Source organism: Dendrobium catenatum, unplaced genomic scaffold (assembly GCF_001605985.2).
Source record: "Dendrobium catenatum unplaced genomic scaffold, ASM160598v2 fragScaff_scaffold_800, whole genome shotgun sequence".
Taxonomy (NCBI): domain Eukaryota; kingdom Viridiplantae; phylum Streptophyta; class Magnoliopsida; order Asparagales; family Orchidaceae; genus Dendrobium; species Dendrobium catenatum.
Window position 1 is genome coordinate 123,025 of NW_021319262.1, and position 27,020 is coordinate 150,044.

General features: G+C 35.4%; 1 protein-coding gene across 3 annotated transcripts; it reads left to right on the top strand.

Annotated features, from left to right (window-relative positions):
• Positions 1 to 9,931: 9,931 nt before the first annotated feature.
• Positions 9,932 to 26,167, top strand: LOC110113374 (magnesium transporter MRS2-F-like). Of its 3 annotated transcripts, none has more exons than XM_020845929.2 (6): positions 9,932 to 10,405; positions 11,097 to 11,300; positions 14,093 to 14,221; positions 14,917 to 15,062; positions 23,057 to 23,192; positions 25,406 to 26,167. In XM_020845929.2, the coding sequence occupies exons 1-6, from the start codon at positions 9,995 to 9,997 to the stop codon at positions 25,685 to 25,687; spliced, it is 1,308 nt and encodes a 435-aa protein (XP_020701588.1). In that variant the 5' UTR covers positions 9,932 to 9,994; the 3' UTR covers positions 25,688 to 26,167. The 3 variants fall into 3 exon arrangements, with proteins under 3 accessions (XP_020701588.1, XP_020701589.1, XP_020701591.1); XM_020845930.2 differs by having other exon boundaries at positions 11,115 to 11,300; XM_020845932.2 differs by having other exon boundaries at positions 23,057 to 23,169; positions 25,406 to 25,574.
• Positions 26,168 to 27,020: the final 853 nt, after the last annotated feature.

A 27,020-nucleotide genomic window follows, 5' to 3' on the forward strand; every position in this document is an offset into this window, starting at 1 on the left:
TTTTTAGTTATATTATCTCATTATTTGACATTTTATAATTTTTATTTGTTTAGGATTTTTATTTTTAAATGTTTAAGTCTTAACCATCTTTGTTTTGCAGTTGATTCAGGTTGAAGTGTACGAGGTATAATAATTTAATGATATCTTCAAATTGGAATGTAGGTTTAGGTTTGTACGGGTCTACAAGATGTAAATATGTAATTTGATTTTCTTTGTAAATTACAATCATATAATTTATTAAAAATTATTTATTATAATTTTTTGTGAGAAATGTAATATTGTAATTTCAATTTGTAAATAATTTAAACAATAGTTTCAAATTTGGTGAATTTTTAACATTAAGCATGATTAGAAACTTAATTAGCACATTAAGCATGACTTTTTTAAAATATATAAATAGGCATAATCGCCCGTTTTACGAGCGATTTATTAATAGAACCAAATCGCCCATTTGATAGGCGATTTTGCCCTGTTTAAAATTATCGGTTGAAGCCCTAGTCCCGAACCCGTGCTTGTTTGCCTTCTCCGCTCCCATCACCATTCCTTCTCTCTGCTGGATTTGCTGTTTAAGGTAAGTTTTTATGTGTTTTTTTATATAAATTTTGTATTATCTTATTCCTTTCCTAAATAGAGGGTAGAACAAGCAAAAAAAAAAAAAACCAATTGCACCATGTAAAATTGTAGAATGAGGTGGCTTTAGGTGAAGCCTATATTTTTTTTGTGTTTTTGTAGAAATCTACGGATAAATCATGCAAAAAGTAAAAGATTCATGAGTATTATGTATTTTTTAAGTTTGTTAATGGGGGCATCCGCCAATCTAATAGAATTTATGGAGTAGATGAAGCTACTAAAACATAATGGGGAGGCACCTACAAATTCATTAGTATGCAAGTTTAGAAGTTTTATAATTCCTTAATATTATCAAATAATTCAAAATTAGACTGATAAGTATATTAAAAGAATTGTTTCAAATGTTTCTTAAAAAGGAAGGCTAATAAATGACATATTTTAATTATTTAAATAAATAATGAATAGGTACTTTAAAACTTTTAACAAATTAAAGAAGAAATAACATTTGAAAACATTTAAATTTATAAATATTCTTTTCTTACATTTAAACCTATATCTATACGTTTCTTCATCTTTTAATAGGGTTTCAATTTCAAGGCCCCATCATGGTCAATTTCTTTAAACTAGGTTAAGGTCTATACTTTAGTGATATCTTAAATCACTACCATATATTTAGAAGTGGGAGATGTGGGAAAATATATTGAAAATATATGAGTATTAAAGAACAATAAATTATGTATTAGCTCTTCATATCTATTACTTAACTATTTTTAAACACTCATTAATATAATTCTAATATATCATTATGTTTCAGTATGTTTAGTTGCTTAGTATTTATAAGGATAATTTACATTTTTTTAGTGTCTTTTTTAAAAAATTTAATACATAATTGGAATATTATGAAGTTGATGATTATCTAAATGAAATAAATATATCATTTCAAATATATTATAAATGTAGGTATTCAAAAATGAGCACACTGCCACCATCTTTTATGTTATTATATGACGGAGAGTTATCCTTAGATGACAATTTTTTGCCAACATATATTGGTGGTAAATTTTAGTCCCTACAAGTTCCATTCAAATCAACTTTGAATCAGTTAAAGGATAGGGTGAAATTACTAAATGACAAGAGGGAGGGTGAATTGCGAAAAACTTTTTCTCAATAAAAAGTAACCCTAAACAGGAGTTCTAATCTTTTTGTTATTTTTGAAATTTGACAACAAAAACTTAAACAAATTTTCTTCCACAAATTTCACCACGTAATAATTACGAAAAATTAAGTGCAAGTAAAAGTAAATGACGATAAGGAAAAACCACACCAAGGATTTTTATAGTGGTTCGGTCAAAATATGACCTACGTCCACTCCCCGGAGTCCTCCGCTCCGGGATTTTCACTACCAAATATAGTTCTCCTTTTGCCCCCCTCGACAAGGCGGAGAAGCCTTTACAAACCTCCCTTTCACCAACCCGGTGTGGCGGAGTGCCAAACTATGTTTTCGCCCTCCTGGCGATGGCAGAGAACCTTCTCGTTTTTCTCCCTCCTGTAGAAGGCAGAGAACCTCGAGGTCACGGATGTAAACGAGCCTTTCCCTTGGAGATCCTCCCTCAAATTCTTCTAGGGCCACAGGAGGAGCAAGATGCATCAAGTTCGGAGCAACCGTGTGATCTCCCTCACACCTCTTCTCCCTCACAACGCTCACCTTCTCCTTCCTCTCTCAACCCTAAAGAACTTCTCTAGAGCTCTCTCCCTTGGAATCCCTCTCTAACCACGTTCTCCCTCTCTGTAAATCTTACTGAAAAAGGATGAGATTAACACCTAAAAAAAAGGCTCCGAAAACCCTCTGATTTCAAAAGTAGCCGTTTACTGTTCGTACAGTACGATTCGACATCGTACAGTACGATTCGACATCGTACAGTACAATCTTCATAAACAGACTTCGTCCTGGTACGAAGATGTACGAACAGTTAAAAAAACAATTCGTACTGTATGATATAATATCGTACGGTACGATCCACAAAATATTATTCAAACAGGACGATGGTCTGGACGATCAGATGTTGTCTCTGTTCATCGTATGGTACGATTACTATCGTACAGGACGATATCATGGACGATCATACTTCATCTCTGTTCATCGTATGGTACGATCCTGTTCGTATAGTACGATGTTCAAAATATAATTAGGCCTGGATTTCATGCACTAATCACGGGTTAATTTAAGTAAGTATTTAAAATAGATCGTACAGTACAAAAATATTCGTACAGTACGAACGGTGCAAAATCACTTACTTAAACAAAACCACGGCTAGGGTTTTGGATCTGAACATATCGTACAGTACGAATATATTCGTATAGTACGATCTATTCACAGAATCGTCCACATAGCTCAGATCGTATGGTACGAATTAAATTAGTACAGTACGATATCCAGAGAAGAAATTTTATTACATTTTGCATTTAAAAACAAACTCTCCCCTGTGTGTGCATGGTTGCTCTTACTCTAATGCATTTTATGGCCAGACTCAAGAAAATAAAAATACAATAAATAGAAAATACAATATCTGACTCATACTCCTAATCTACCCGTTCTTGAGTCTTCCTTTCGTCCTGAGTCACTTGTAATCTTCCTGAAATGTTAGTACTCAAGGATAATAGCAAATAAACTAATATTCAATGAAAAGTTATTTCAAAACAATCATTATTTGGCATCATCAAAATCTCAAACTTGGGGTCATGGGTTACAACATAGGGTTCTTAGGGCACTTAAGTTCTATCCCTCAAAGTTCATGGCGACCATTGTGGGTCATTTTTCAGTGGGAAACCAATTCATGGCCTCGAAGGTTGAGAATGATGAAGGTTGTGAATTTACATTTTCATTGGCTGCTTTTGATGCTCTAATTTTGTATGTGGAGGTTGAGTAAATTCCAAATGATATTAATTTGGATAAAGATCTGTTGACTCAAATACACGATTTAGTCGTACTCGATCATGTACATGAGATGTATGATGCTGCTGAGATGGCATTCACATTGCTTAATACACATCTTGGGTATGTTAGTTGTTAATGAAATTATAAAATTTTTAAAAGTAAGTTCTTATTCATTATTTCTAATATTATATAAGTATAAATACATATCCAAACCAATATCCTACCAAAAGAAAATGCTTGGTCTTCTACACAATCCCAGCCTACTTCTATTTTTGAAGTCAATGATATTAGATTATTTGCTCCTACTATCAATGATGAGGGGTACGAGATAATGAGCAGTGGTTCAAGTGATGATGGGGATGAAGAGTTTGATGATATCCTTCATGATTCTGCTGTTACGAATCTTGGTGCTTAAATAAATATCAATGATAGTATTTGTGACTATTATATAAGGATTGAAAATACATAAGAGGGTATGACATCTAATAATGAATATGCTGAGATTCCCAAGACTAGATGTCAGTGGAATGCGGAGGTTGCAACTGATAGTAATAATGTTTTCAGTGTTATGGGTGATGAATTTATCATTCTGAATGAATTGGTTGAGCATATGTATTTCTGACAAAAATTTGAACTGCAGTTTGTCTTGCACTGTTGGTCAATTACAAATAATGTTCAACTTGTCATTGTGGCTCCAAACAAACAAAATTTCACAGTTAATTGTATACAACATGATAATGAAACTATAAAGTGTCCTTGGCATTTACATGCTAGCCTAAGCAAGCAATTGGGTGGGGTATAAAAGATAACTACCATAAGAGGTGGTGCACATATGTGCACGAATCCTATTCTTCAAGTAGGTCACAAGCAATGTAATTCACTGTTCATTAGCTTCTTTATTATTCTAACTATAAGAAAATAAATGGATATTAAACCTAGAGAAATAATTGGAAGACTTGAGGTGAAGTTTAACATTAAAGTTTCATACATTAAATCATAGGATGCAAGTAAGAATGCTATTAAGGCAGTGTTTGTCGATTAGGAAGAGTCTTACCAGTCACTAAATTTATTCATGGAATATATTGTTCAAGATATGCTCAGAACTATGTACAAAATCTAATCCTCTAGTTCATATCGATTTCAAAGCTTATTTTGGGCTTTCGGGTCATCTATCACTGATTGGAGGTTCTGCCAACATGTTCTCAGCCTAGGTGGGACTTTCTTATAGGATAAGTATAGGGGAACATTACTCATAGATATTAGGCTCGATGTGAATATGGCCTTTTTCCATTAGCTTTTGGAATTATAGAGTCATGGTGCAATGATTCTTGGATATGGTTTCTTATCATGATTCATGATTTACTCCCTTATGTTGCCAGTAGAAGTAATCTCTATATCATTTTTTTATTGGCATGCTAGGTTGGTGTGTGGATGTAGGGATATATTTCCATGGGCAGCCCACCGTCACTATCTTAGACACTTACGTGAACATTTTAAGAAAGTTTTTTGATAAATGGGAGTATCTGATGTGGAGTTTCCATGCCAAAAGATATACACATCTGGTAATACTGATGATGTAGAATTATTCAATAAGAGCATCCTAGATATAATAAGAATAAAGCCTGAACTTCATCAATAGTTAGTTGAAAGGGATTTTTCCAAGTGGACCTTGATATTTGATGGTGGATTTCGATACAGAGTAATGATAACTAATGCATCAGAAGCCTTTAATGACATATCAAATAGAGCACGTGGGTTATCGGTGCAATCTCTCATTTCTTCCATATATTATAATGTTATTCAAATGTTTATCCATTGACTCGAGCTTATTAATACTAAAGACATCAAAGAAATAAGAAATTTTTCCCATGAGTCCAGGCTAAATTATGAAAACTTAAAATTGATGCAAGAAGAATACCAGAGCCTACGCGGATTAATATACTTGAGTTTCAAGTTTTTGATATGTCCTCAAGATCATAACGTGTGGACATTACATCAGGTGCTAACAGTTTATGAAGTTGTAGAAGATCTGTTATTTATCACATATCATGTGCCCATATAATAAGTTCAACTACATCAGTCAGGATAAGTAAACTGGATTATGTTTCGGAGTATTACACAATGAATAACTTTAAGATGACTTACTTAGAAGAATTCCACACAATATTAGATAAAGAATACTAGCCCACTCATGATCCTCCTTTTGGTTTGTATCTCTTGATATTCATTTGAGGTTCTTACCTTTGTTAGAGGACTTAGGTTTGTTCAGTACATACTCTTTAGGGGTAGCAATACTAGCCCACTTGTACAGGGAACTTGCTGAAGTAATGAAGCCTAAGAGGGAAAATATTACAAGCTGCATTCACTTGCTTCAGATTTGGTGTTGGAAATGACTTCATGTTGGATGACCTACACTTCATATCCCACATCATGTCAATTTGGATGGTCTTTCTGTTGGCTACAAGTAACCAACATAAAAATTTCTATTACGTATAAATTTTAAATTCTTAACATGATATGATTAAATTATATTTCTTTATGCAGGTGGAACCAAGAATTTATAAGGTAGCTCCCAATAAGTAGCCTTAATAGTTATAGAGATGAATTAGATGGACTTTTAGATAGTTAGGTTTGCATTGTTATTAGTAATATAAAAGTTATGTTACTTAAATTATAATAGTTTCAATTAACTGAAAAAAAAAAATTATTTGCTTTGGCAGGTGATTTAGGAGTCGTACACCATAGAAGTTTGCTCTCAAGTTGCTGATATATACTTATTAGGAGAAGTAATATGGTTAGCTCATGTGCCTTTTATTTGTTGAACTCGGGTGGAGTGGCACCTCCCAGATAGAGTTGTTCGACTGTTTGGGCTTATTTCTACCACGTAGGTTTAACCTATGGAGCTCAAATTTGCATGAGCAGATGGGCATGGTAAAGTTGATACATATTGGATGGTGCACCACCTACCTTACATTGGGTTGTGGAAGTATAAACGAGCATACATCATTGAAGGAATTACTACGGGATCAAATAATGAACACTTCATTTAAGAATACCTATAGTGGTTCAAATCCTAGGCGACATTGTACATGTTAAAGCCACCAACAACACCGCCGACTACATACTACCCCAGAGCACCTTCAGAGTGATATTTGGTAAGTAATATTAGTGTGTTATATATTTCATTTCTTAAGAATTTTGACCTTATAGTAGTTTTATTTATTTTCCCCTCCCTTAGTGTAATTTCTTCCTAGAGACAGAGAGGGCTGTGTTACCTATGATTGGTTCACATGACTATAGAAATGTTGATAGTGTTATTAAGAGAATTACTGAGATGATAGTGAATTTGTGTAGAGAGGTTAATATTTCTGATGACTTGTACTCTGAGCATGTATATGCAAGGTATCCATACAGCACCTTCAGTCTAGTGACAGTTGATTCTCAATATGCAGATACATAACCATCATTGTATAAAGATTTGAGACATTCTCAAGCTTTATTTACTCAGTCGACTCAACAGTCTACACTAGGCTGGTACCCACATGAGTATGTCCCAGACAGTACATCAGCAGATATAGTTGAGGGAGAGCAGCAAGGCATCTTCGGGTCGAGCAACATGTGTTATGTGACAGGCCTGTACGTCCACCATATAATTACACACAAGGCAGTGATGCTTTACCCCATAGAGGACGTAGGAGATGTTAGTTGATGATATGTTTTTATTATATATTATGTAGACTTTGCTGATGTTGATATATTTAATGATCAATAAATATGAGTTTACTTACCTTTCTTTTATCTAACGTAGTATACACTTCACTTATTAAATGTTAAATTAAATAAATTAAAATTTATTTTAAAAATGATGAGATTATCTAAAATATAGTAATATCCATCAAATAATATATGAACATTAAATCTTCCTATGAAAAACACTTAATATAACGCGAAAGTACAAACTCGACAACATAGATAAATATTAACTACGACTGATATGAAAATATATGATTTGACAGTTCAGAATGATGTGATAATACATAATTATGTTATAACACAAAAACTAGTTTTTCAAGACAACGTATATTTATTTAGCAGTACATAATGATTTCATAATACAAACTATTTAAATTTATATGATTTTATAACTAGTAAGCAGAAGTACTCATCCAACATATAAATATTATTTTAAAATAGATGCATCACTTGGAGTTGAGTTTCCCAATGCATCCTAATATATATTATCTGTCAATATGAATTGAATTCACAACACCTACTACTATGTCAAATTAAAGTGATTTAACAACACATATTAATATATATAATATGTCAATATGAAATAAATTCATAACACCTACTGAGCTGTCAATATAATTTGATGGGACCTTACACCTTGTAGATGTATAAATAATTTAACAATACAAGTTAGGAAAATAATTTCATAAGACAAGGCATTTTGAATGATTTCACAATATAAGCTAGAACAATTACTTTAATAAAATAAGCCTAGAAAATAAAAACCGCATAAAGGATAAAAACATTAAGTTAACATAGATTTTTTAATTCCTAAGTAACATATGTAAGCGTGATTGGAGCTGTGTTTATGTTGGACAACATTTCATATCGACATCGAACTCATATTGTAGGTTTTTTCAGTCCTCAACATTAAAGAATTGTCTGAGCTGACCATCAGGTAATACCTCCTTCATTCGATCTTTATAAAAATCTATAATGTACTTGTCAAATCTCGAATGTCAACTACAATATAGAATAACATACTCAATGTCAAGGTGACTACAGTCAATATATGGAGGGGAATGACCGCCATCTCTATGGCTTTTCATCTCATGGTACCGCATCTGTAAGAAATGAGGGCTGACAAGATGACCATTCTCTTGGCGGAACCTAATTTGAAGAGATTTCCAACCAGCATCATTTAAGAAATCTCTTGTCATATAAAGTTTAGCCTTAATTAACTCCGAATGCATATTCCAGAGATAATCGTCCTCATATTATGACCATTCGTGGATGCAACACCTAAAGATCTCATTCACATTCGCTTGTTGCCTGTCACCGACTCGTGCTATACAAGCATGTATTCTTCGACTTGCATCATCAAATCTTTCTTTGTTGGGAACATCATTCAGCTTCTCCATACATGGACAAAACATTCTGAATAGCTCAAGTATCTCTACAAATATATTTCATGTCTCTTCTTTGCACTCTTTTAAATAGGAGAGAGTCATGATTATTCAACCATCACATGCAGTCCTACAACTCAATAAAACTTGACAGGTCATCTGATGGGATAAAGTACTACAACTGAAATGAATGGTCATTGCCAATAAACAAGACATTATAACGATCCTATGCTCTTAATTTTTTTTTTTTTTTTTTTTTTTGACAAAATAATCCAAACATTTGTATAGGACATAATTGAATGAAAAATTAAGTAATTCTTCATAAAGAAATTCTAAGAAATAAAATTAATGATATAATTTATATTATTATTTTGAAAAAATCAAATGTTGATAAATATAGTCGATCTTAATATAATACAAATTATTAGAACTTTTTTGTATATACGCAATTTCAAATTTAATGTCAATATAAGTTTCATACTTGATATTTCTATAATTTTTTTAATTCTTCATTCTAACTCCAATGCATCATTTATCCATGTGGTCAGTTTTTTTTTATAAAATATTAGATGTAAGTCGCCGGTTTGATGGGCGACTTACAAGTCGCCCAAATAACGGGTGACTTTTATAAGATGACTGACAACGGGCGACTTTTAAAATGGCTACCTTACTCATCTCTGCCGAGTCAGTCTAAGTCGACAATTAAAAGGGTGATTATGTCTACTTTTAAATATTTTTTTAAGTATGCTTAATTACTTAATTAACTTCCTAATCATGCTTAGTATACATTTCATGTATTTCAATTGCAAATTAAATGTTCAAATCTCATATTTTAATGCATCTAATAGCTTTCGAGTCTGATCGGGTTGACCCGAATCGAATCGGATTCGAATCAAGGAAAATGACCCAAAATCAAAATCAGGTGGTGTTCGGTCCAGTCAAAATTTGCCAGGTTAAAATTAAATTTGACTCGAACAAGATTCGATGATACGAATTGACACCTTATGTAGATTCTCATAAAACATGCATGGGAAAAATCACGCCAATTTATATTTTTTCTTATTTTAAATTTTATGTGGAACGAAAGCACGAAACGATGTTGAGAGCTTAGGCTTCCAACTAAGAGGTCCAAGGTTCGAGTCCATGTATATGCGTTGTGTGTGTAAGTTTGCCTTAAATGACCTAAATGTCAAAAAAAAAAAAAAAAAAAAAAAAAAAGCACGAAACGATGGGACAGTTTGGAGAATTATATATTCGACGCGTGACTGAATTAAGAAAAAACGTCGTCCAACGGCTCGCGCTTCTTCTGTGAGTGAAACGGCAAGGAAGAATCTTCGGGGAAGACGAAGACATGCGGTCTTCAAAAGCAGTGGCGGCGGAGGAGGATGCTCTGAACCGGGCGGCGGTGGCGGCGCCTAATCAGCAAGCTACCGGGAGGCGGAAGGCCACGGGAAACATCCGGGCGTGGTTGGTGGTATCGGACTCAGGGAGGTCGTACCTTGAAGAAGTTGGGAAGCACTCTATCATGAAACGAACGGGGCTACCAGCGAGAGATCTAAGAGTGCTCGATCCACAGCTATCGTATCCCTCGACAATCCTTGGGAGAGAGAGAGCCATCGTGATCAATCTAGAGCACATCAAGGCGGTAATCACGGCGACGGAGGTGCTCGTCCCCAACTCCAGAGATCCATTGGTTGCTCCATTTGTTCAAGATCTGCAAGCGAGGGTCTCCTCCAGCTCTTATGGTGCTCCGCAGCGTGTGGTAATGTCGGCTTTTTTCATATTTTTCTCGATTTCTTTCTTATTTATTAAGAAATTTAGTTACGCTTTAGTTTTTGAAAGCATGAAGGGTTCCTATGAAGTGGGGTTTAACTATCTTTTGGACGATTTGGGGAGTTTCTAATTTAACTTGGGCCGCCTTGTTATTAATTTTTGTTTTATTACGCTTTACTTTCAATCTTATATTGCTTTGCAGCCTTAACAGAGAGTATTAATTAAATTTTGGCTGGAGAGTTCGGTAGATTTGGCTACTTCGAGGAGAGTAAAATTGAGGTTGGTTTAGAGAGCGGAAAGTGAGAGAAAGTGACAGTGGGAGGGGATGTAGTAAAATCAATTACCGGCAGTGGCAGTTCAGGTAGTGTTTCCGGCGGTTTGTAAAAATCCCGGGGGTCAAATGACCACCGAAAATACCGCCGGTATACCTACAGCGAATTTTTTATAGTGAGAGGTGATCATGGATCAGTTTGAAAAGAAGTAGGTGTGATCATGGATCTTCAATGCTCTGGTTTGAACTTGTGGTTTTCAATTCATCACATGTTGCATGGCTTTGTCTAATTTTCGCATTCATAAATTGATGTTTTACATCCATTTTGACTACGTTGAGCGAGTATTCAACTTTATAAATAACATGGAAGATGGTTTGAGATAATCTGTGGTACTGATATTATCCTTAGCTATTTTGCTATATGAAGGTTGCAGAATTTGATGGTGTGGATACAGATGTCACTGCTAAGGATGTGTCCACTAGTAAAACACAATTAGATAGCCCCAGACTTGCTTTGGATGCGTACGATAATGGGACCACCAAAGTATTGCCTTTTGAGTTCCGAGCGCTTGAAGCCTGTCTTGAATCAGCATGCAGACTTCTTGAATCTGAGGTATGCATTGATTACCTCAATGCAATAAAGCAGTTTGAGTTTATTAGCTGTTCCCTTTATTTATTAAACATTGCATTATACTAATTTGTTTGTTGATTTAAATGTACGACAGCATATCTTCAAGCATGTCATTTAGTTCTATAATCTCTTAAAACTTTCTTGTCGTCTTTATTATTAACTTTATCCTATTCGTTAACTAGCCTCTTAATTGAAGAAGCTTTGATACCTTAATGAACCACTTTCCAAATGAATTTTTAAGACTAATTGCATTATTTTTATTTAGTCATGAAGATTAACTGAACAAGATTAGCATGTTTTTTATTCCTTTTTTGATCTAGAAATCTATTGTCAGTATATTTTTTAATTCCTTTTTTGATCTAGAAATCTATTATTAGTTTAAGGTTATTATTTGTAAGTCTCATTCACTCCGTTAGACTTAGGTTTAAGGCACTATTCCTCATTAGCCTTCACCTTAGTTCTAGAGTTTGAGGCAGATATTGATTTCAATCACTTCATAAGCCCTCACCTTCAGGGCATCTCTTCCAATATGTGTTGTGGAATGTAAGACCCATCATTTTAAATTAAAAATATCAACTTAAATAAAAATTGGATTCTAAAATGTAAAGTCTAATATAAGATAGTTTTGAGTACCTCTGAGTTTCCCTTCAGAATCAAGTACTCCTACCATTCCTCCCTTTGGCTCTCATTCCATGAACTCCAATCAAAGTTGATCTCTATCTTCCTTTGAAATTCCTAAATACCAAAAATCTTTAAACAACAATTTTATGGATTTTAAAACGAAAATTGTAGCCAATATTTTGATGATTTTCAAAATAAAGGAAGTCACTAGTTTAATCAAAAATATTTTCTAACAATAAATATTTAAGATATAATTAATCATAGGAGTTTGCCCCTATGGGGCATTCGTACCCCAAAATAAAATAAACCCCATTAAATCAAATATTTAATGGGGGAAAATCTCAGTTAAAATTGAAATTGTAAATTTTTTTATCGAGTCCATAGGGAAATGATATTTTTGTCTTTCAGGGTAATATATCATCTTTCTATGTCGTGCTCGATCACAAAATATGCATTTCGTTGAGGATGACAAAATCCAGCAGATACTGTGAATGTTTATAAGGTACATTTAGTTGTTCTTGACAACGAACAAGAATATGGGATTGACTATGAAGAATCTTTTGCTTTTATAGCTAAAATGGGTTTTTTCTAAATCAATATATGTATACACATGATATGGTCACTTTGGCAAGCCTTCAAACTTTTTCTGTGAATACTCTAGTAGAAGTAATCACAGAGTATCATTGCGGGGGAGGTGATCTTCTCTCTGATCTTATTGTATTTCAATAATTGGTAGGCAGCTTAATCTATTTGAAAATTACCTGACCTGTTATTTCATTTGTTGCTTAGCAAGTTGGTCAATGTATGTAAACTCGTCATTTATATTTTGTTGTCTTTCCCATAATCATTTGATACCTTGGTAGGATACCTATCCGTGATATATTAGTACCTACTTTTTTTATATTAATCTTGTGGCATATTGTAATACTAATTGGGTCGGCTGCCCTAATACCAAACAATCTGTTGCAAGCTAATTTATGTTTCTTAATGATGCTTTGATTTCATGGAAGAGTAGGAAGGAATCTTGTGTGAACAAATTGATGTTTATTAACAAACCAACAATAATTTAAGGGAGATATCAGCTACCATATCAAGGTTATAGAATTTAAGTAATTAAGAAGTATGTCAATATTTGTATTTCAGATCAACAACTTTAGTTTCATGATTGGGCTAGATCTTTAGATGCTTAAGTCACTCAAAGATTGCCTTATATGATATCTATTATTTTTTATATAATGATGAAAACTCGTGTGGGAGGACAGGAGTTTGATTAGCACGCTAAAGGAGCTAAAAGAACCTTTTGAGTTTTTACAATGCTTGCTTTGTAAATGCGATGAGCATCTTGGGTGGCCTGTGATTGCTTCTCTATGGGAAACTGCTTCATTCATCCTCTAGCAATTATCGCCAAAATGAATAATTTCTGGATCTCTAGTGGTGATCTATTAATCTGATGAACTTGGACGATTGACATAACTTTTATTTTATAAGCTGTGCATAATTTCTGTAATTTATCACTTACAACATTGAAAACAGAAGTTCTTAATGTTATTGGTCTAGTGAATTAAGGTATGTCATAGTTTTGTTACATGTATTTCATACTTCCATAATTTTATCTCTTGCAAAAATAAATTTAAACGAACTTCACAAATGTTCATTTAACATCCTATTCGTGCAACTTATATTGAATACTTTATCACGGTGTGCATTGTGCAGGGGCCTTTGCTAGTTTCATTTTATTAGTGTTTGATCTATTGATCTGATGATCTTGAACGATTTACATGACCTTTTCTTTTATAAATTTTATTTACTTTCTGTTATTTATCACTTTCTACATTAAAAACAGAAGTTACTAATGTAATTGGTTAGGTGAATTAAGGTCTGTCATGGTTTTGTTACATATATTTCAAGCTTCCATAATTTTATCCCTTATAGAAATAAATTATAACAAACTTTGCAAATGTTCATTTAACTTCTTATTAGTGCAACTTATATTGAATACCTTATCACTGGGTGCATTGCGCAGGGGCCTTGCTAGTTTCCTTTTTTTAGGGTTTACCATATGCATTTTCCTATGGACAAGCAACTCATATATACTTCTTTTATATGTCTTTTTTTTTTCTTTTTTGACCTCTAACATTGTTTTTAATTTGTAGACATTAACCTTGGAGCAAGAAGCATACCCAGCTTTGGATGAGTTGACGTCAAAAATCAGCACACTTAATCTTGAGCGTGTTAGACAAATTAAGTCTCGTCTTGTTGCTATTTCTGGGCGTGTGCAAAAGGTGTGATATCAAGAATTTGTGAGATTGGGACATGCAATTTTCACTTCCGAAAACATCATATGTTGGCAGACTAAAACATAGGACTATATCAATAATTTCTTTATAGTTCTTGTTCATTTTATTAGTGTTATAATGTAAGCATCACTTATGTGGCTTTTCATTCAAATGCACCATATTTTTAATGTAAGCATGAATATGTGGCATTTCAATCAGATCCAATCTATATTTTTTGCATTTGAGTTTATCGCTCTTATATGGAAATTGTCACGGAACACTATGGTATTGTAATTTAGTCGATTAGGACCAATATTTATTTTTGGTTATTTTAGGTTTGAGAAAAGATCAAAATTATTCATGTGGTCATTTTAGTCCAAGAGTATCACATTTCTCTTATTTATTCTTTCGTCTATACAAATTGATCCTAAATGGTCCCTATAGAATATGATGGAAATTGAGATATAAATTTGATCTCAATTTAGCTCCTCAACTATACAAAATTGATTCCAATTTAATTTATGACTCATCATTTGGGATCAATTTTGTATAATGAATGGATTAAATTGGAAAATGTGATACTCTTAGATTAAATTGACCACATATGAATAGTTGAGTGATTATCTTAGGCTTGATCTTTTTAGTTTTAATGATCTAAAATTCTATTATTTTATAATATGCACATTTTTCTTACTTGATAGGTAAGAGATGAACTAGAACACTTATTGGATGACGACATGGATATGGCTGAAATGTATTTAAGTGAGAAACTGGCTTTTCAACGAGTTGGTGAAACCTCTTTGAGGGTTGATATTGGAAATGTTGAACTTGAAATGGACGATGATCGGTAAGCAAAGCTATTGTTTTCTTTGCCTATTATTTTAATTCAAGTAGGTTGGACGAAGAGAAGTTTGAGAAGGAATAATCTAAGTAAATAAATATTTGTCACAAATGTTGTGTACACTGTTTTGCTAGAACTAAGTCCTTTTAATTTCTCTTATAGCTATGTTAATCACTGCAATAATGCAAATTGTAGTACTGATTGTCTTTTTTCTACTCTCTTGTTTTCCTCTGAAAATTCGTCTAAAGGACTTGTAATTTTCATGATTTGAGGAACTTAAATCCTTAAATGACCTAAAACCCACGTGGAAGTGTTTGATTTTCCATTTGGCTGCAAGGAGGCTACTCATAGTTTATTGACGATTTTGCATGTATTAACCACGCTGATCATGTTATGTTTTCTAAAACTGTAATAGAAATTGTATTGGATTAACTCTTTGTCAAGTGTCCTTCAATCAGACAGTAAGTGGTGCGCCTACATTGATATCATTTTATTTTTAACGTTTACTTCATCTTTAACTAACAATTTTGTATTATGATGTGTGGTTTATGATGTTTTTGGGTTCAGTCATTCTAAAAAAAAATTGACATGTAATGTTAAAAACCGTGCAATATAAATACAACAAGCTATTAAGCCAATATATTGTCTACGTTAATGAAAATTGGAAAATAATAATAATAATAATAATAATAATAATAATGAAAGTTCTATAGCCTTATACTAGAAATTTTTTACTAGAATTAAGGATTAAGAAGGTCATGCATACGATTGAAATTCTTACAATCGATAGAAATCCTAATTGGAACTATATATATAGAAGCCATCTGCCTTCTACTTATGGAACTCAATGATATAGTCCAACACGGACTGCCCATCCCCTTAAACTCTAATCACATCCATTTTTCTCACTTGTGGTTGATGGGCTAAATTTCTTTAGGATGGCTTTGAAATGATTCTAAAAGGCTATTTAGTTGGAAGTAAAGTGATTGTAAAGTAAAGTAAATGCAGGGGTTTTGAGAAGTTTGGTGCTTTGTTGGATGAAAAGTAAATATAAGGTAAAGTGAATGCAGTGTATTCCATTCTTATTCATTTTTGAGATAAATCATTCTCGCCCGGTTTTGAGCGAGAACCGTTTACTTGAGCACCTCCGACAACCACCACCGCCACTAGTCGACCACTACTGCCCACCGCCATTGCCGCCTGCTGACGCCCTCTGCCACCACCGCCCTCAGCAGCCCGCCGCAGCCACCACTTGCTGGCACCGTGGACAGCCTACCATCGTCATCGGCCGCCACCCGCCATCGTCCATCGCCGATTACCTCCGTAGTTGCTAACCACAGCCGCTGCCCTGTAATGTCGGCCGACTGTCACTGACCACCTCGGGCACAACCTTTTTACACTTTACATTGCATTCACTTTTTTTCAAACAAAAAAAAAAGTCATGCATTGTTTTTGCACTCATCTAAATAACTCCAAAATATTCTTTTTACACCGCCTTTCTTTTACACTGCATTCCTTTTTCAGGCAACCAAATAGCTCTAAGTCATTCTTGTTAGGTCTTAATCTCTAGCTTTCATATCACATAATATAAGAGTGTGGCTAAATAACTTCACTCATGTGAAAGTTATTTCTTGGGCATGGTTATACCTGAATAAGAAAAGTACGTTTCTAGGTACTTAAAACAACCATCAAGTTGCCATCAAGATTCTTAGTGTCGACTATCTCATTGCAGATTAAACTTAAACTTGGACTCAACCTTCAATGGTAATTGAGTCTCCTATGAAAATTTTAGCAGATGAACTTCTTCATCCTCTACATACTCCAAATCTTCAAGATCTGTACCATCTGGATTGGTGGCATCTGTACCACATTTTCTTGCATGGATAATAGATTATGACGCTTCATCGTGATTCCACGAAGACTCATTATTGATTGGCCATGAAATGATGAACATCCCTTTCAGGATCTCGTATCTTCTTTGAAGCCTTACAAAATTTGTTGTTGTTGTCGATGGCTTGACTTTGTTGGAGATTGTGTGGGCGACTTGACTTATGGTTGGTTGTTGCGCTATATTGGTGTCAGGATTGGTTATTCTCTTCACCATCTTTCCCTTGCAAGCAAAATATGACATTTACCAAATTGATGCTCTGAGGCTCTAGAAATCAAGTAACGAAGAATTGAGTTAATGAATCAAGAGTAATATATAGGGTTTATATGACAAACTTGTTTTCTTTTCATTCTCCTTCTCAATTGCTAGGATAGCTATCCAAATAATTCCAGCTTGTTGTCCAAATAGTAATTTGATTGTTTTGGGCAGATCTCAACAAACCGAGGACCCTTGAAATGAACTGCTTTTGTGGAGTTTCTCCCTGGAAAGTTACCAATCTCCCATTTAGGTTTTGATGTTAAGATCATCATATGTAAGATCAAAATCGTTTGTTCTCTTTGAGATCATTAAAGCCAGGGCATGTATGATTTCAAATTTTTTACTATCCTTTGATCATGAATGTAATGCATAAAAATGTTCTAAATTATTGGTCACGATTGCATGAGAAGATAATTTCCATTACTATATGATGAGTTTTTAAATGATTTCGAAATAAATGTATTGGTTGTTGATGATATTTAGAATCCATTTAATAGTTTTGATTGGTGAAATTCATAGTTTAATATTGACTTTTAAGGTTGTCTTCTCGTGTTTGTCATTTTGTTCGATAGTTGGACACTTGGACGCTCAAGAATACCTGCCTTTTGTGTCTCATTCTGTGAGTTTTCCTTAAAAATTTGAATATATATTAGAGAAATTGGACACTTGATATGCAGCAATTACTTTAGCATTATCATTTATAATATATGATTTCAAAATTCTAGGACATGATGGGGGTCTCGAATTTAATTAATATATTTGGATTATGTTAGACCGGTCCACTGGACCGGTCCAGCCGGTCCGCACGGGACCGGCTCAGACGCGAAACGTCGCGTGATCTCCGCCTCTTGCAGAGATCGGGCGGGCCGACAGCTCAAACGGAGCGTTTTAGGAAGGATTTTTGGGGGGTTTTAGAGAGAAATTTGAATGTAGGGACTGATTTTTGCTAGGGTTTGGGCATCTTGAATTTGGCTGAAATTTGAGATCTCTTAGATTTAGGTTTCTTTGGGCTCTAGCAGCGTCTAGAGATTTGGGAGAGATCGATCCTCCTCTCGAATTGAGGAATCAATGTATTTTCTATCTGTTTCATCTATTAGTAAAAATACAATCTTTTCTCCACGGTTTCTCTCCGATTTGCTATTTTTCCAACTGTTCTGGCTGATTCTGTCTGTGACAGCAGTTTTACATTGGATCTACTTGGTTTTGGTGAGAAACAACTTGGAAATCCAAGTGTTTCCTACTCAAATTGGTATCAGAGCATCTTTTTGGACCTTAGGCGGCTGAAATTTTGATTTTTCAGCGACTTCGGCTTCCGGAAGTGATATTTTTGAGGATCTGTTGAAGAAAGATGGTCGGAAAGAATGTGGAAGTATTGGAAGGCGAGTTCACAACTAAAAGACAATATGGAGGGAAAGTTCCTGGAAATCTCCACAACAATGACAGTTGGAAGGGAGTTCGCGGCAATGGAAAAATGATGAAGAAACTACTAGAATGAAGACCAATCCGGCGGCATCGGAAGTAAAGAGACCACCGACGGCCATGCGTAGGAAATCCAAACCCGGTCCGGGAGGAAGGAATCCAGAGGTGGAGATCCTTGAGGGGGAAGATGATATGCCTCTCTAGAACCGCTTTCTAGAGAGGAGATGAGTCTGGGGTACATCGAAGAGGTGCTATTTTGTGGTAGAAGAGAGAATTCCAGCGTCGAGGTGCTGAATTTCAAGCGTCGAGGTCGGAATTGAAAGTAGGAGAGGGAATACGACGAAAGTGCAGATTTTGGCGGTAGAAGAGAGGAATTCCAGCGTCGAGGTGCTAATTTCAGCGTCAGGTGCGGAATTTGAAAGTAGAGAAGGGATACTACGAAAGTGCAGATTTTGGCGGAAGAAGAGAAAATTCCCGCGTCAGGTGCTGAATTTCAGCATCAAATGTCTTATTTGAAAGGGAAGAAGGGAATATGAGAAAGTGTTGGGTATAATCGTCGTAGGACGATCGGGACACTTGGGGAGCACCTCCCCTCGAGGAATGGAGGATTTGAGGATACCGAGGGTACGGAGGAGATCTCCAAGGTGAGGAAGCTGAAGATACCCATCTTTGAGGGCGAGGATGGCCATGGCTGATCTACAAAGTAACGGTATTTTGCAGACAACAGGTTGAGCGAGGAGGAGAAACTGACAGCGGACAGGAACTATGTTTTGAAGAAGGCATTGGCATAGTACCAGTGGCGGGACATGACCCATTCGAAGCTGGAGGAGTTCATGTAGAAGGACGAAATTAAATTCGTCTGGACGAAATTCGTCCAGAGCCACTCGTCCCGGACGAAGTTGCATCGTCCGGACGATCATCTGGATATATATAAATGAGATATTTTGAAGAGAGAGAAAAAGCCCATGAGAGAGAAAAATGAAGGAAAAAAAGGAAAAGTGATTTTTGGCGACTCCCGTTCGTTTTCGTCCTTTCAGTAGTTCAAGAAATTGGTGTACGCAAGTAACACATTCCGCCTTTCTCAATTTTCAGAACGTGAAGTTTTGAACGATTTTTCTTGCCCGGATTCGTTTTTCGTTAGCGAATTTCGTCCGTATTTCCGATGGTTCAATTTTTACATCGTAACTTTTGTATGTTTCTGAGTGCCGAGTGCGCACATTTTGATTATTTTCTGGAGAATTTTGACCAGATAGTTTTGATCTCGCGTGTTTCTTTGACTGTAATTTCTAATGATGTCTGAAATTGTCTGGGCAGTAGAATAAAAGTCTTATAATATTGTGGTGAATGTTCTGTTGTAATTTGGTAAATTTATGAATCTGTGAATTTGTGTAAATTCCGTATACTGCCGTTATGCCGCTGGATTTTCGACGATTTCTGAAATTGTCCGGATTTGTTTTGAAATGACATATATGATGTTGCTATGAAAGGGAGTTATAAGGGGTCAGGATCCTGTGAATCCTGTCCGTGTCAGGAAAATCTGAAATGAGCTCTGAAACTTGAAAAATTCTATTCCGATCCGATGATAAGTTCTGTTCTGATGCTATAAACACATCTGTTTGGTGCCATGAGCACAAAGGGAGGCATAAGGGCCAGAATCCGAGAGATTCTGTCAGTGTCTGGAAGGGAGCATAAGGGCCAGAACCGTTTGAGATTCTGTCAGAGTCAGGGAATCTGTTCTGACTTTTGATATGTTCTGAATTGATATTATTTCTGATTTCCGTACGATTTTATATGGTTTATGATTCTGATACGATTCTGTTCTATTCTGATTTGATCTGATCTGTATGATTCTGTTCTGATTCAATTTCTGGAATTATGATTTCTGTTCTGTTCTATTCGATATACGATTATGTTGATCTAATTTATGATGGATTTTGTCTGATGTGTTGGATTGGATTTCTGAGGATTTTGATTGGAGGTTTGATTCTTGCTGAGCTGTTGTAGCTCATCCTTATTTTCTGCGTGGTTTTCAGATTCTGGAAAGGGAAGAAGTCTTGAGTAGGAGTTCAAGTCTGATCTGTTATAGGTATTTTGTACTTTTGATCTTTTTATACAGTCATGGCTTTTCTGTTCTGTTTTTCTTTCTGTCTGAAAGCCATGAGCTGTATTTGTATATGATTCTTTTGAGGAGAAAAAGATAGATGATCGTTCCGTTGTATTTGATGATTTATAGTAATTTGTGTCTGTTTCTGTGTGTAAATGTTTGGAAGAAAGTTCTGAAACAAATTCCAAAACAGATCCTAGAATCAGTTCAGTCAGTTTGATTTGGATCACACCCGATCGAGCGGATCCGTCCCGGTCGGGTTGGGTCTGACAGTTCAAGGATTGTCTGCTAAGGCATTTCCGAACCAGCAGGGAGAGACTTTACGAACAGTTCTTGCACTGACACAGGAAGGCAGTAGCAAATTCCGGGATCGGTTTGATACCTAGCTAGCAGGTTAGATCGTCTTTCTGAGACCGTGCTTGAGGGAACTCATGAAGCTCAAACCAGAAATCAGGGCAGCTGTTAGAGTGATGAGACCACACGACCTGGGAGAGCCATGGAGTTGGCACAGTTGGTCGAGGACCAGAAGCATCTGGAGAGGGGGGCTCGTGGCAGCAGCTCTGGGGAATCTAACAGGACAACGACCACTCTTCTAGCACCCAAGGGGCCTGCATCAGGCAACAGTAATGAGACACCCGGAGAAGCCAGTAGAGGGGGGAGTGGGGAAAATTCAAGAGGTTGACAGAGAAGGAGGTGCAGGATAAGAGGACAAAGGGTTGTGCTTCAGATGTGATGAGAAGTACATGCCAGGTATAGGTGCAAGGACCGAACTCTTCAGGTTCTCCTGTCTTGTGAAGACAGGAAGACGAGGAGGGAGGTGGGAGCAGATCTGGAGAGGAGGAGAAGTTGCACTTGGATGTAGCAGAAGTCTCTCTGAACTCAGTGGTGGGATTCACTTCGAGTCACACTATGAAAGTGAAAGGAGAGATAGCTGATCGTGAGGTGGTTGTACTAATTGATAGTGGGGCTACCCACAATTTTATTTCCACTCAGGTTGTCAACCGACTGGGAGTGAAATTGGTGGACACCGGTCGTTATGGGGTGATGATGGGTACAGGGAAGGTGGAGAAAGGCCAGGGAGTGGTGTTGACCATCCAAGGGATTCAAGTAATAGAAGACTTTCTTCCACTAGAGTTAGGAAGCATTGATGTCATCCTGACGATGAAGTGGTTGCAAACCTTGGGGAAAACAAGGACAATTGGGGAGCACTCACGATGGAATTAATGGTGGATGGGAGAAAGGTGGTCATCAGGGGAGATGCAGGGCTATCCAAAGCCATCACATCACCGAAGACCATGGTTAGCGACGTACAAGAGGTGGGGGAAGATTATTTGGTGGGACTACACAGGCTGGATGCAATCAGATTGGAAGAGGGAGGGGAAGTTTCTCTTTCTTTGCAGCCCTTGGTTCAACAATACAGTAAGGATTTTCAGTCACCTCAAGGATGGCCCCCTCCACCGGAACACGAGCATATCTCCACCTTGAGGACAAGGTGGATTTTTGGGAGGGGAGTATTGTTAGACCGTTCCACTGGACCCGTCCAGCCGGTCCGCACGGGACCGGCTCAGACGCGAAACGTCGCGTGATCTCCGCCTCTTGCGGAGATCGAGCGGGCCGACAGCTCAAACGGAGCGTTTTAGGAAGGACTTTTGGGGGGGGGTTTAGAGAGAAATTTGAATGTAGGGACTGTTGAGGGAATTCCTTTTGATTTGTATGCATTAAATAGTTGATTTTTGCTAGGGTTTGGGCATCTTGAATTTGGCTGAAATTTGAGATCTCTTAGATTTAGGTTTCTTTGGGCTCTAGCGGCGTCTAGAGATTTGGGAGAGATCGATCCTCCTCTCGAATTGAGGATCAATTGTATCTTTTCTATTCTGTTTCATCTATTAGTAAAAATACAAGTCTTTTCTCCACAGTTTTCTCTCCGATTTGCTATTTTTCCACTGTTTCTTGGCTGATTTCTGCTGTGGACAGCAGTTTTACATTGGATCTACTTGGTTTTGGTGAGAAACACTTGGAAATCCAAGTGTTTCCTATCAGATTATGAAGGGTTTTTTTTTAATATAGTCTAAACTATATATGTGAGTGTCATACCCACTATTGTACTTGTACTATAATTAAGCATGAGTTGTTCTTTGCTATATCTTGTGTCATGTCATGTATGTATTTCTTGCCTATCATAAGCTTTTATATATCATTGATCATTCTCTTATGCAAGTATTAATTTCATTTGAAATGAATTAATTTAAATGGTAATATTAAGGAGCTTTGTTGACGTTTTCTTTTTGTCAATGTTCTTCCTAACAATGCAACCTTTATTTGTTTTCTCAGAGATGAAGATGCTAAAAGTGAAACGGAGAGCAACACTGGAGGCTTAGGTGGTTTCAAGCTTAATATTGAGGAATTGGAGATGCTGTTAGAAGCTTACTTCGTGCAGATAGACGGTACTCTAAATAAACTATCCACAGTATGTTCTAATTCTTTTTCTCAGGGTCTCAAGCATTTGTCCTTTTTCTTTAATTATATAATATGGATTTTGTCTATTTAAAATAGGACACAAAGCAAAGCAAAAGTCCAAGGTAGAGTACCTTACGTGATCTATTAATGCATTTATTTTTTCCTTTGGAACTCTACTCTATATCAAATTATTTGCGAGTTATTTTACTACAAAGTTTGTTTTGAGAGTTTTAGTTTTTTTTTTTTCGATTGCCTTTTTTTCTTTTCAAAAAGGGTTGCCGTTGTTAAGGTTATGTTGGAAATACTAGGGTTGTAAAATTTCCACAATAAAATATGTAGTGAAATCTACAGTGATGATAATAGAAGAAACCACCAAGTTGGTGAATTTCAGAATTTGTATAAATTTTAAATTATGTTTTGTTTTATTTTTTATTTTTTTAATTTATATTTTATTTGTCCTTCATGATTGAATTAGGTCTCGCTTCATTCCCAAAATAACGTTTGCATCATGTTGCTTATGTTTTCGCTTTCCAATTTGATGTGATGGTGATGGCAATATTTTTGATGGTCGAGCGTTAGTTTTAAAATATTTTTGGCACAACCATATTTATAAGAGAAAAGCTCCTTTTATCCATTAATTCAATACATTCATGGTTGATCTTGGCGGCCCATCATCTTCTCATAGGTTTAACTTGTCACATGGGAAATGTTTTGATTTTGTGCCGAATTTGGAGGCATGAGAAACATTGCTCTACTTCTGAGTTCCGTCCCATTCGCTTTCTGCCTTACAACTGTGCCATGAAGGATTGAACGAGTTTTCCTGTTTTTTTTTTTCTTAAGAATTCATCTTCAATGCAAGAAGGTTCTTTAATGTTTCTTTAATTAAGCAATGATATTTATGCTAATATTGTTTTCTTTAATGAAACTATCATATTCTCCAACTAGTTCCACATTTAATTAACTTTCTTTCCGTTGGCTATTCTTGAGGCATTGTTTTAAACCATTAATGCGGACTCGTCCATTTTGGAGTTTGAATCCTCATATTTCACATACCCTGTTTTAAGCATTACACCGTGATATAAACTATTCACATAGCGGTTATTTACTTGGTTATATAAAATTCTTTTATACTTCGTGAAATACATTTTTATTGTGTAAATACCTTATCTCTACTTTCGTATTTGCGCTGAATACAAATGTCGAGCAAGTTGATATTATGCTCGTCAAGTAAATCCACATTTTAATTAGTGGGACACCAGCTGCTTCATAAATAGGTGATGTGGCATCAATTTAAATGTAAATTTATTTGACTGAAGCATTAATTTATCTCTCAATTGTTGCTTATTCTTAACTTATGACAAAGGCTAGGAAATTAATCTTATAGTGTGGTTTCTATGTAACAATCCTGGGACATAACACGTAATGCATCAGAGACATTAGTGTATAGGTGAAGCTGCCATTCAAGTCCCTGCTCCATCTAATCATTAACGAATAGCCATATATAACCTTTACTTTCATTAGCCATTCAATTCCCGAAGTCTATTTGTTCATAGTGGTGGTGAAAGATATGAGAATATTATTAGTAGAATTCAAGTTGGATGGTTGAGGTGGAGGAATGCATTAGGCTTGTTGTGTGATATAAAAGCTCTCAAACTTTAAGGGAAAATTCTGTAAGATGATGATGAGACTTGGAATGCTTTATGGCACAAAATGTTGTCTATTAAAAGAGAAGCATAATATTAAGTTAAGGGTTGCAGAGATGAGGATGCGCAGGTGGATGAGCGGCTTTACTCTTAGAAATAAGATACAAAATGAGCATATACGTGAAATGGTTAGAGTAGCTCCAATGGAAGATAAAATTAGAGAGAGGAGTCTTATTAGCTGGTTTGGTCACATAAAACAACAGCCTCCCGATGACCTGGTCGAGAAAGTGGATGTAGTAGTTTTTGCTTATGTTAAGAAAGGTAGAGGTAGAACTAAAACGATTTGGTTAGAAAATATTAGAAATGATATTTTCTCTATTAGATTTAAATGAGAATTTGACTTAAACATGACACATGGGGAAAAACGATTCATGTAGCGGATCTCACATAGTGGGATAAAGGCCGCTTGATGTTTTTGTTGTTGTTGTTATTGTTTTCAATTCCTGAAGTCACATTGCCTGATGGTGTTTGGTTCACAATATTCATGTTCCTAATATTATTGTATTCCTCGTATCTGCAGCTGAGGGAGTATGTTGACGATACCGAGGATTACATTAATATCATGTTGGACGAGAAGCAGAATCAGCTGCTTCAGATGGGTGTTATGCTAAGCACTGCAACTCTGGTTGTCACAGCCGGTGTCGTTGTAGTGGGTATATTTGGTATGAATATCACCATTGATCTTTTTAATATGCCAACATATCACCAGTTCTGGGAGACCACCGGCGGCACTGTCGGAGGCTGTATCATACTTTACGTCTTGGCAATTTGCTGGGGTAAGAAAAGTGGGCTTCTCCAGTGAGATGGAAGGGGATCTCTTCAATTTCAATAGCAGAGACCTCTGTCAATTTAATGATTTACAAACTTCAGAAGTTGAGTGATGCGGTGCATTTTATGCTTGAGGTGTTCCCTAGGACACCTTATCTAGTTTGCTAGAATGCTCTTTTTTACTTTATAGATAGCAAGTTTTGTAATAGGAAAATCATTGAATGATATTATCTTTTTGTTAAAGCTTTGAAAGCTTCTTCTTCTTCCCTGGATTGGGAAAACCCAAATCCTTCTTGCAGGTCACATCTTCCGACGATCCACTACATCATTGAGGTGAAGTACTTTCAACGCTGTTGTAAGATATAACTTTACCAGTGTATTAAGCTTTTTATTGATATAGGATCTAATGCGGTCTTAACGTACGCATTTGCAATGGAAAATTTCTATGTATATTTGTTCCTTATTGTCTTTGAAAACTGCCATCTACATGAATCCAAAATATTATTGCATGGTTTTGACGGTGCTTCTCATTTGATTTGGCTAATCTCTCTCTCTCTCTCTCTCTCTCTCTCTCTCTCTACAAGGAAGGAATTTGTGTACTTGATGAAAAACTAGATGAACGAACGTAACAAGTTTTAGAAATTCAATATTTTCATGAACAAACATAAATATTGACGTACTGATCATAGCATATTGTTTTATAGTTTGAGTAGTTCACATTCAGAGTGTGATAAAATGACCATTCAATGATGCTTTAATCAACACATTAAAATGTATAACAATTTTTTTTTTATTAATTGAGATATTGTGTAAATATTAAATAATTAATTAGCATGTATAGAGGAAAGTTATTTTTATTAATATTTTAATTCCATTAAAAGATGTAAATAATATTTAGTGAACTATATTATGTTTAATTAAAATTTATGAATTCACTAATGTTTGCCAATAAGTATAGATGCTTTATTTAATTGTTACTATTGAATATATAATTAGTGGGATTGGACATACACAAGACTTGAACTCAAAGCTTTTAAGCTGAGTTGCGCTATTATATTTAATTCAGAAAATAGTTGTTCTCATGGATAATATTGATTGAACTTTTCATGTTATGGAACTTTTGAGTTGGCGGCTTAACATAGAGTATTAGTATCTGATTATATTTTTTATTCATCTATATTATATATGATTATTGTTGGGATTTAAAGGAGTTTCTATTTAATCAAACATATATATATATATATATTATTTTTTTTTTTTTTTTTTTTTATTTTTTTTTTTTTTTTTTTAAGGCATATATGCAAAGGTAGGTTAGAAGGTTAAAGCTTATGTATGGGTTTTCAAATTAGGTTTGTGTTCAATCTATG

What these genes read in the sequence shown, in the direction of transcription:
- LOC110113374 (XM_020845929.2), top strand. Translation starts at nt 9,995, where the DNA reads ATGCGGTCTTCAAAAGCAGTGGCGGCGGAGGAGGATGCTCTGAACCGG. An exon ending in GCAGACTTCTTGAATCTGAG is followed by an intron (nt 11,301 to 14,092) that starts GTATGCATTGAT and finishes TTTAATTTGTAG; the next exon opens with ACATTAACCTTGGAGCAAGA. An exon ending in TTTCTGGGCGTGTGCAAAAG is followed by an intron (nt 14,222 to 14,916) that starts GTGTGATATCAA and finishes CTTACTTGATAG; the next exon opens with GTAAGAGATGAACTAGAACA.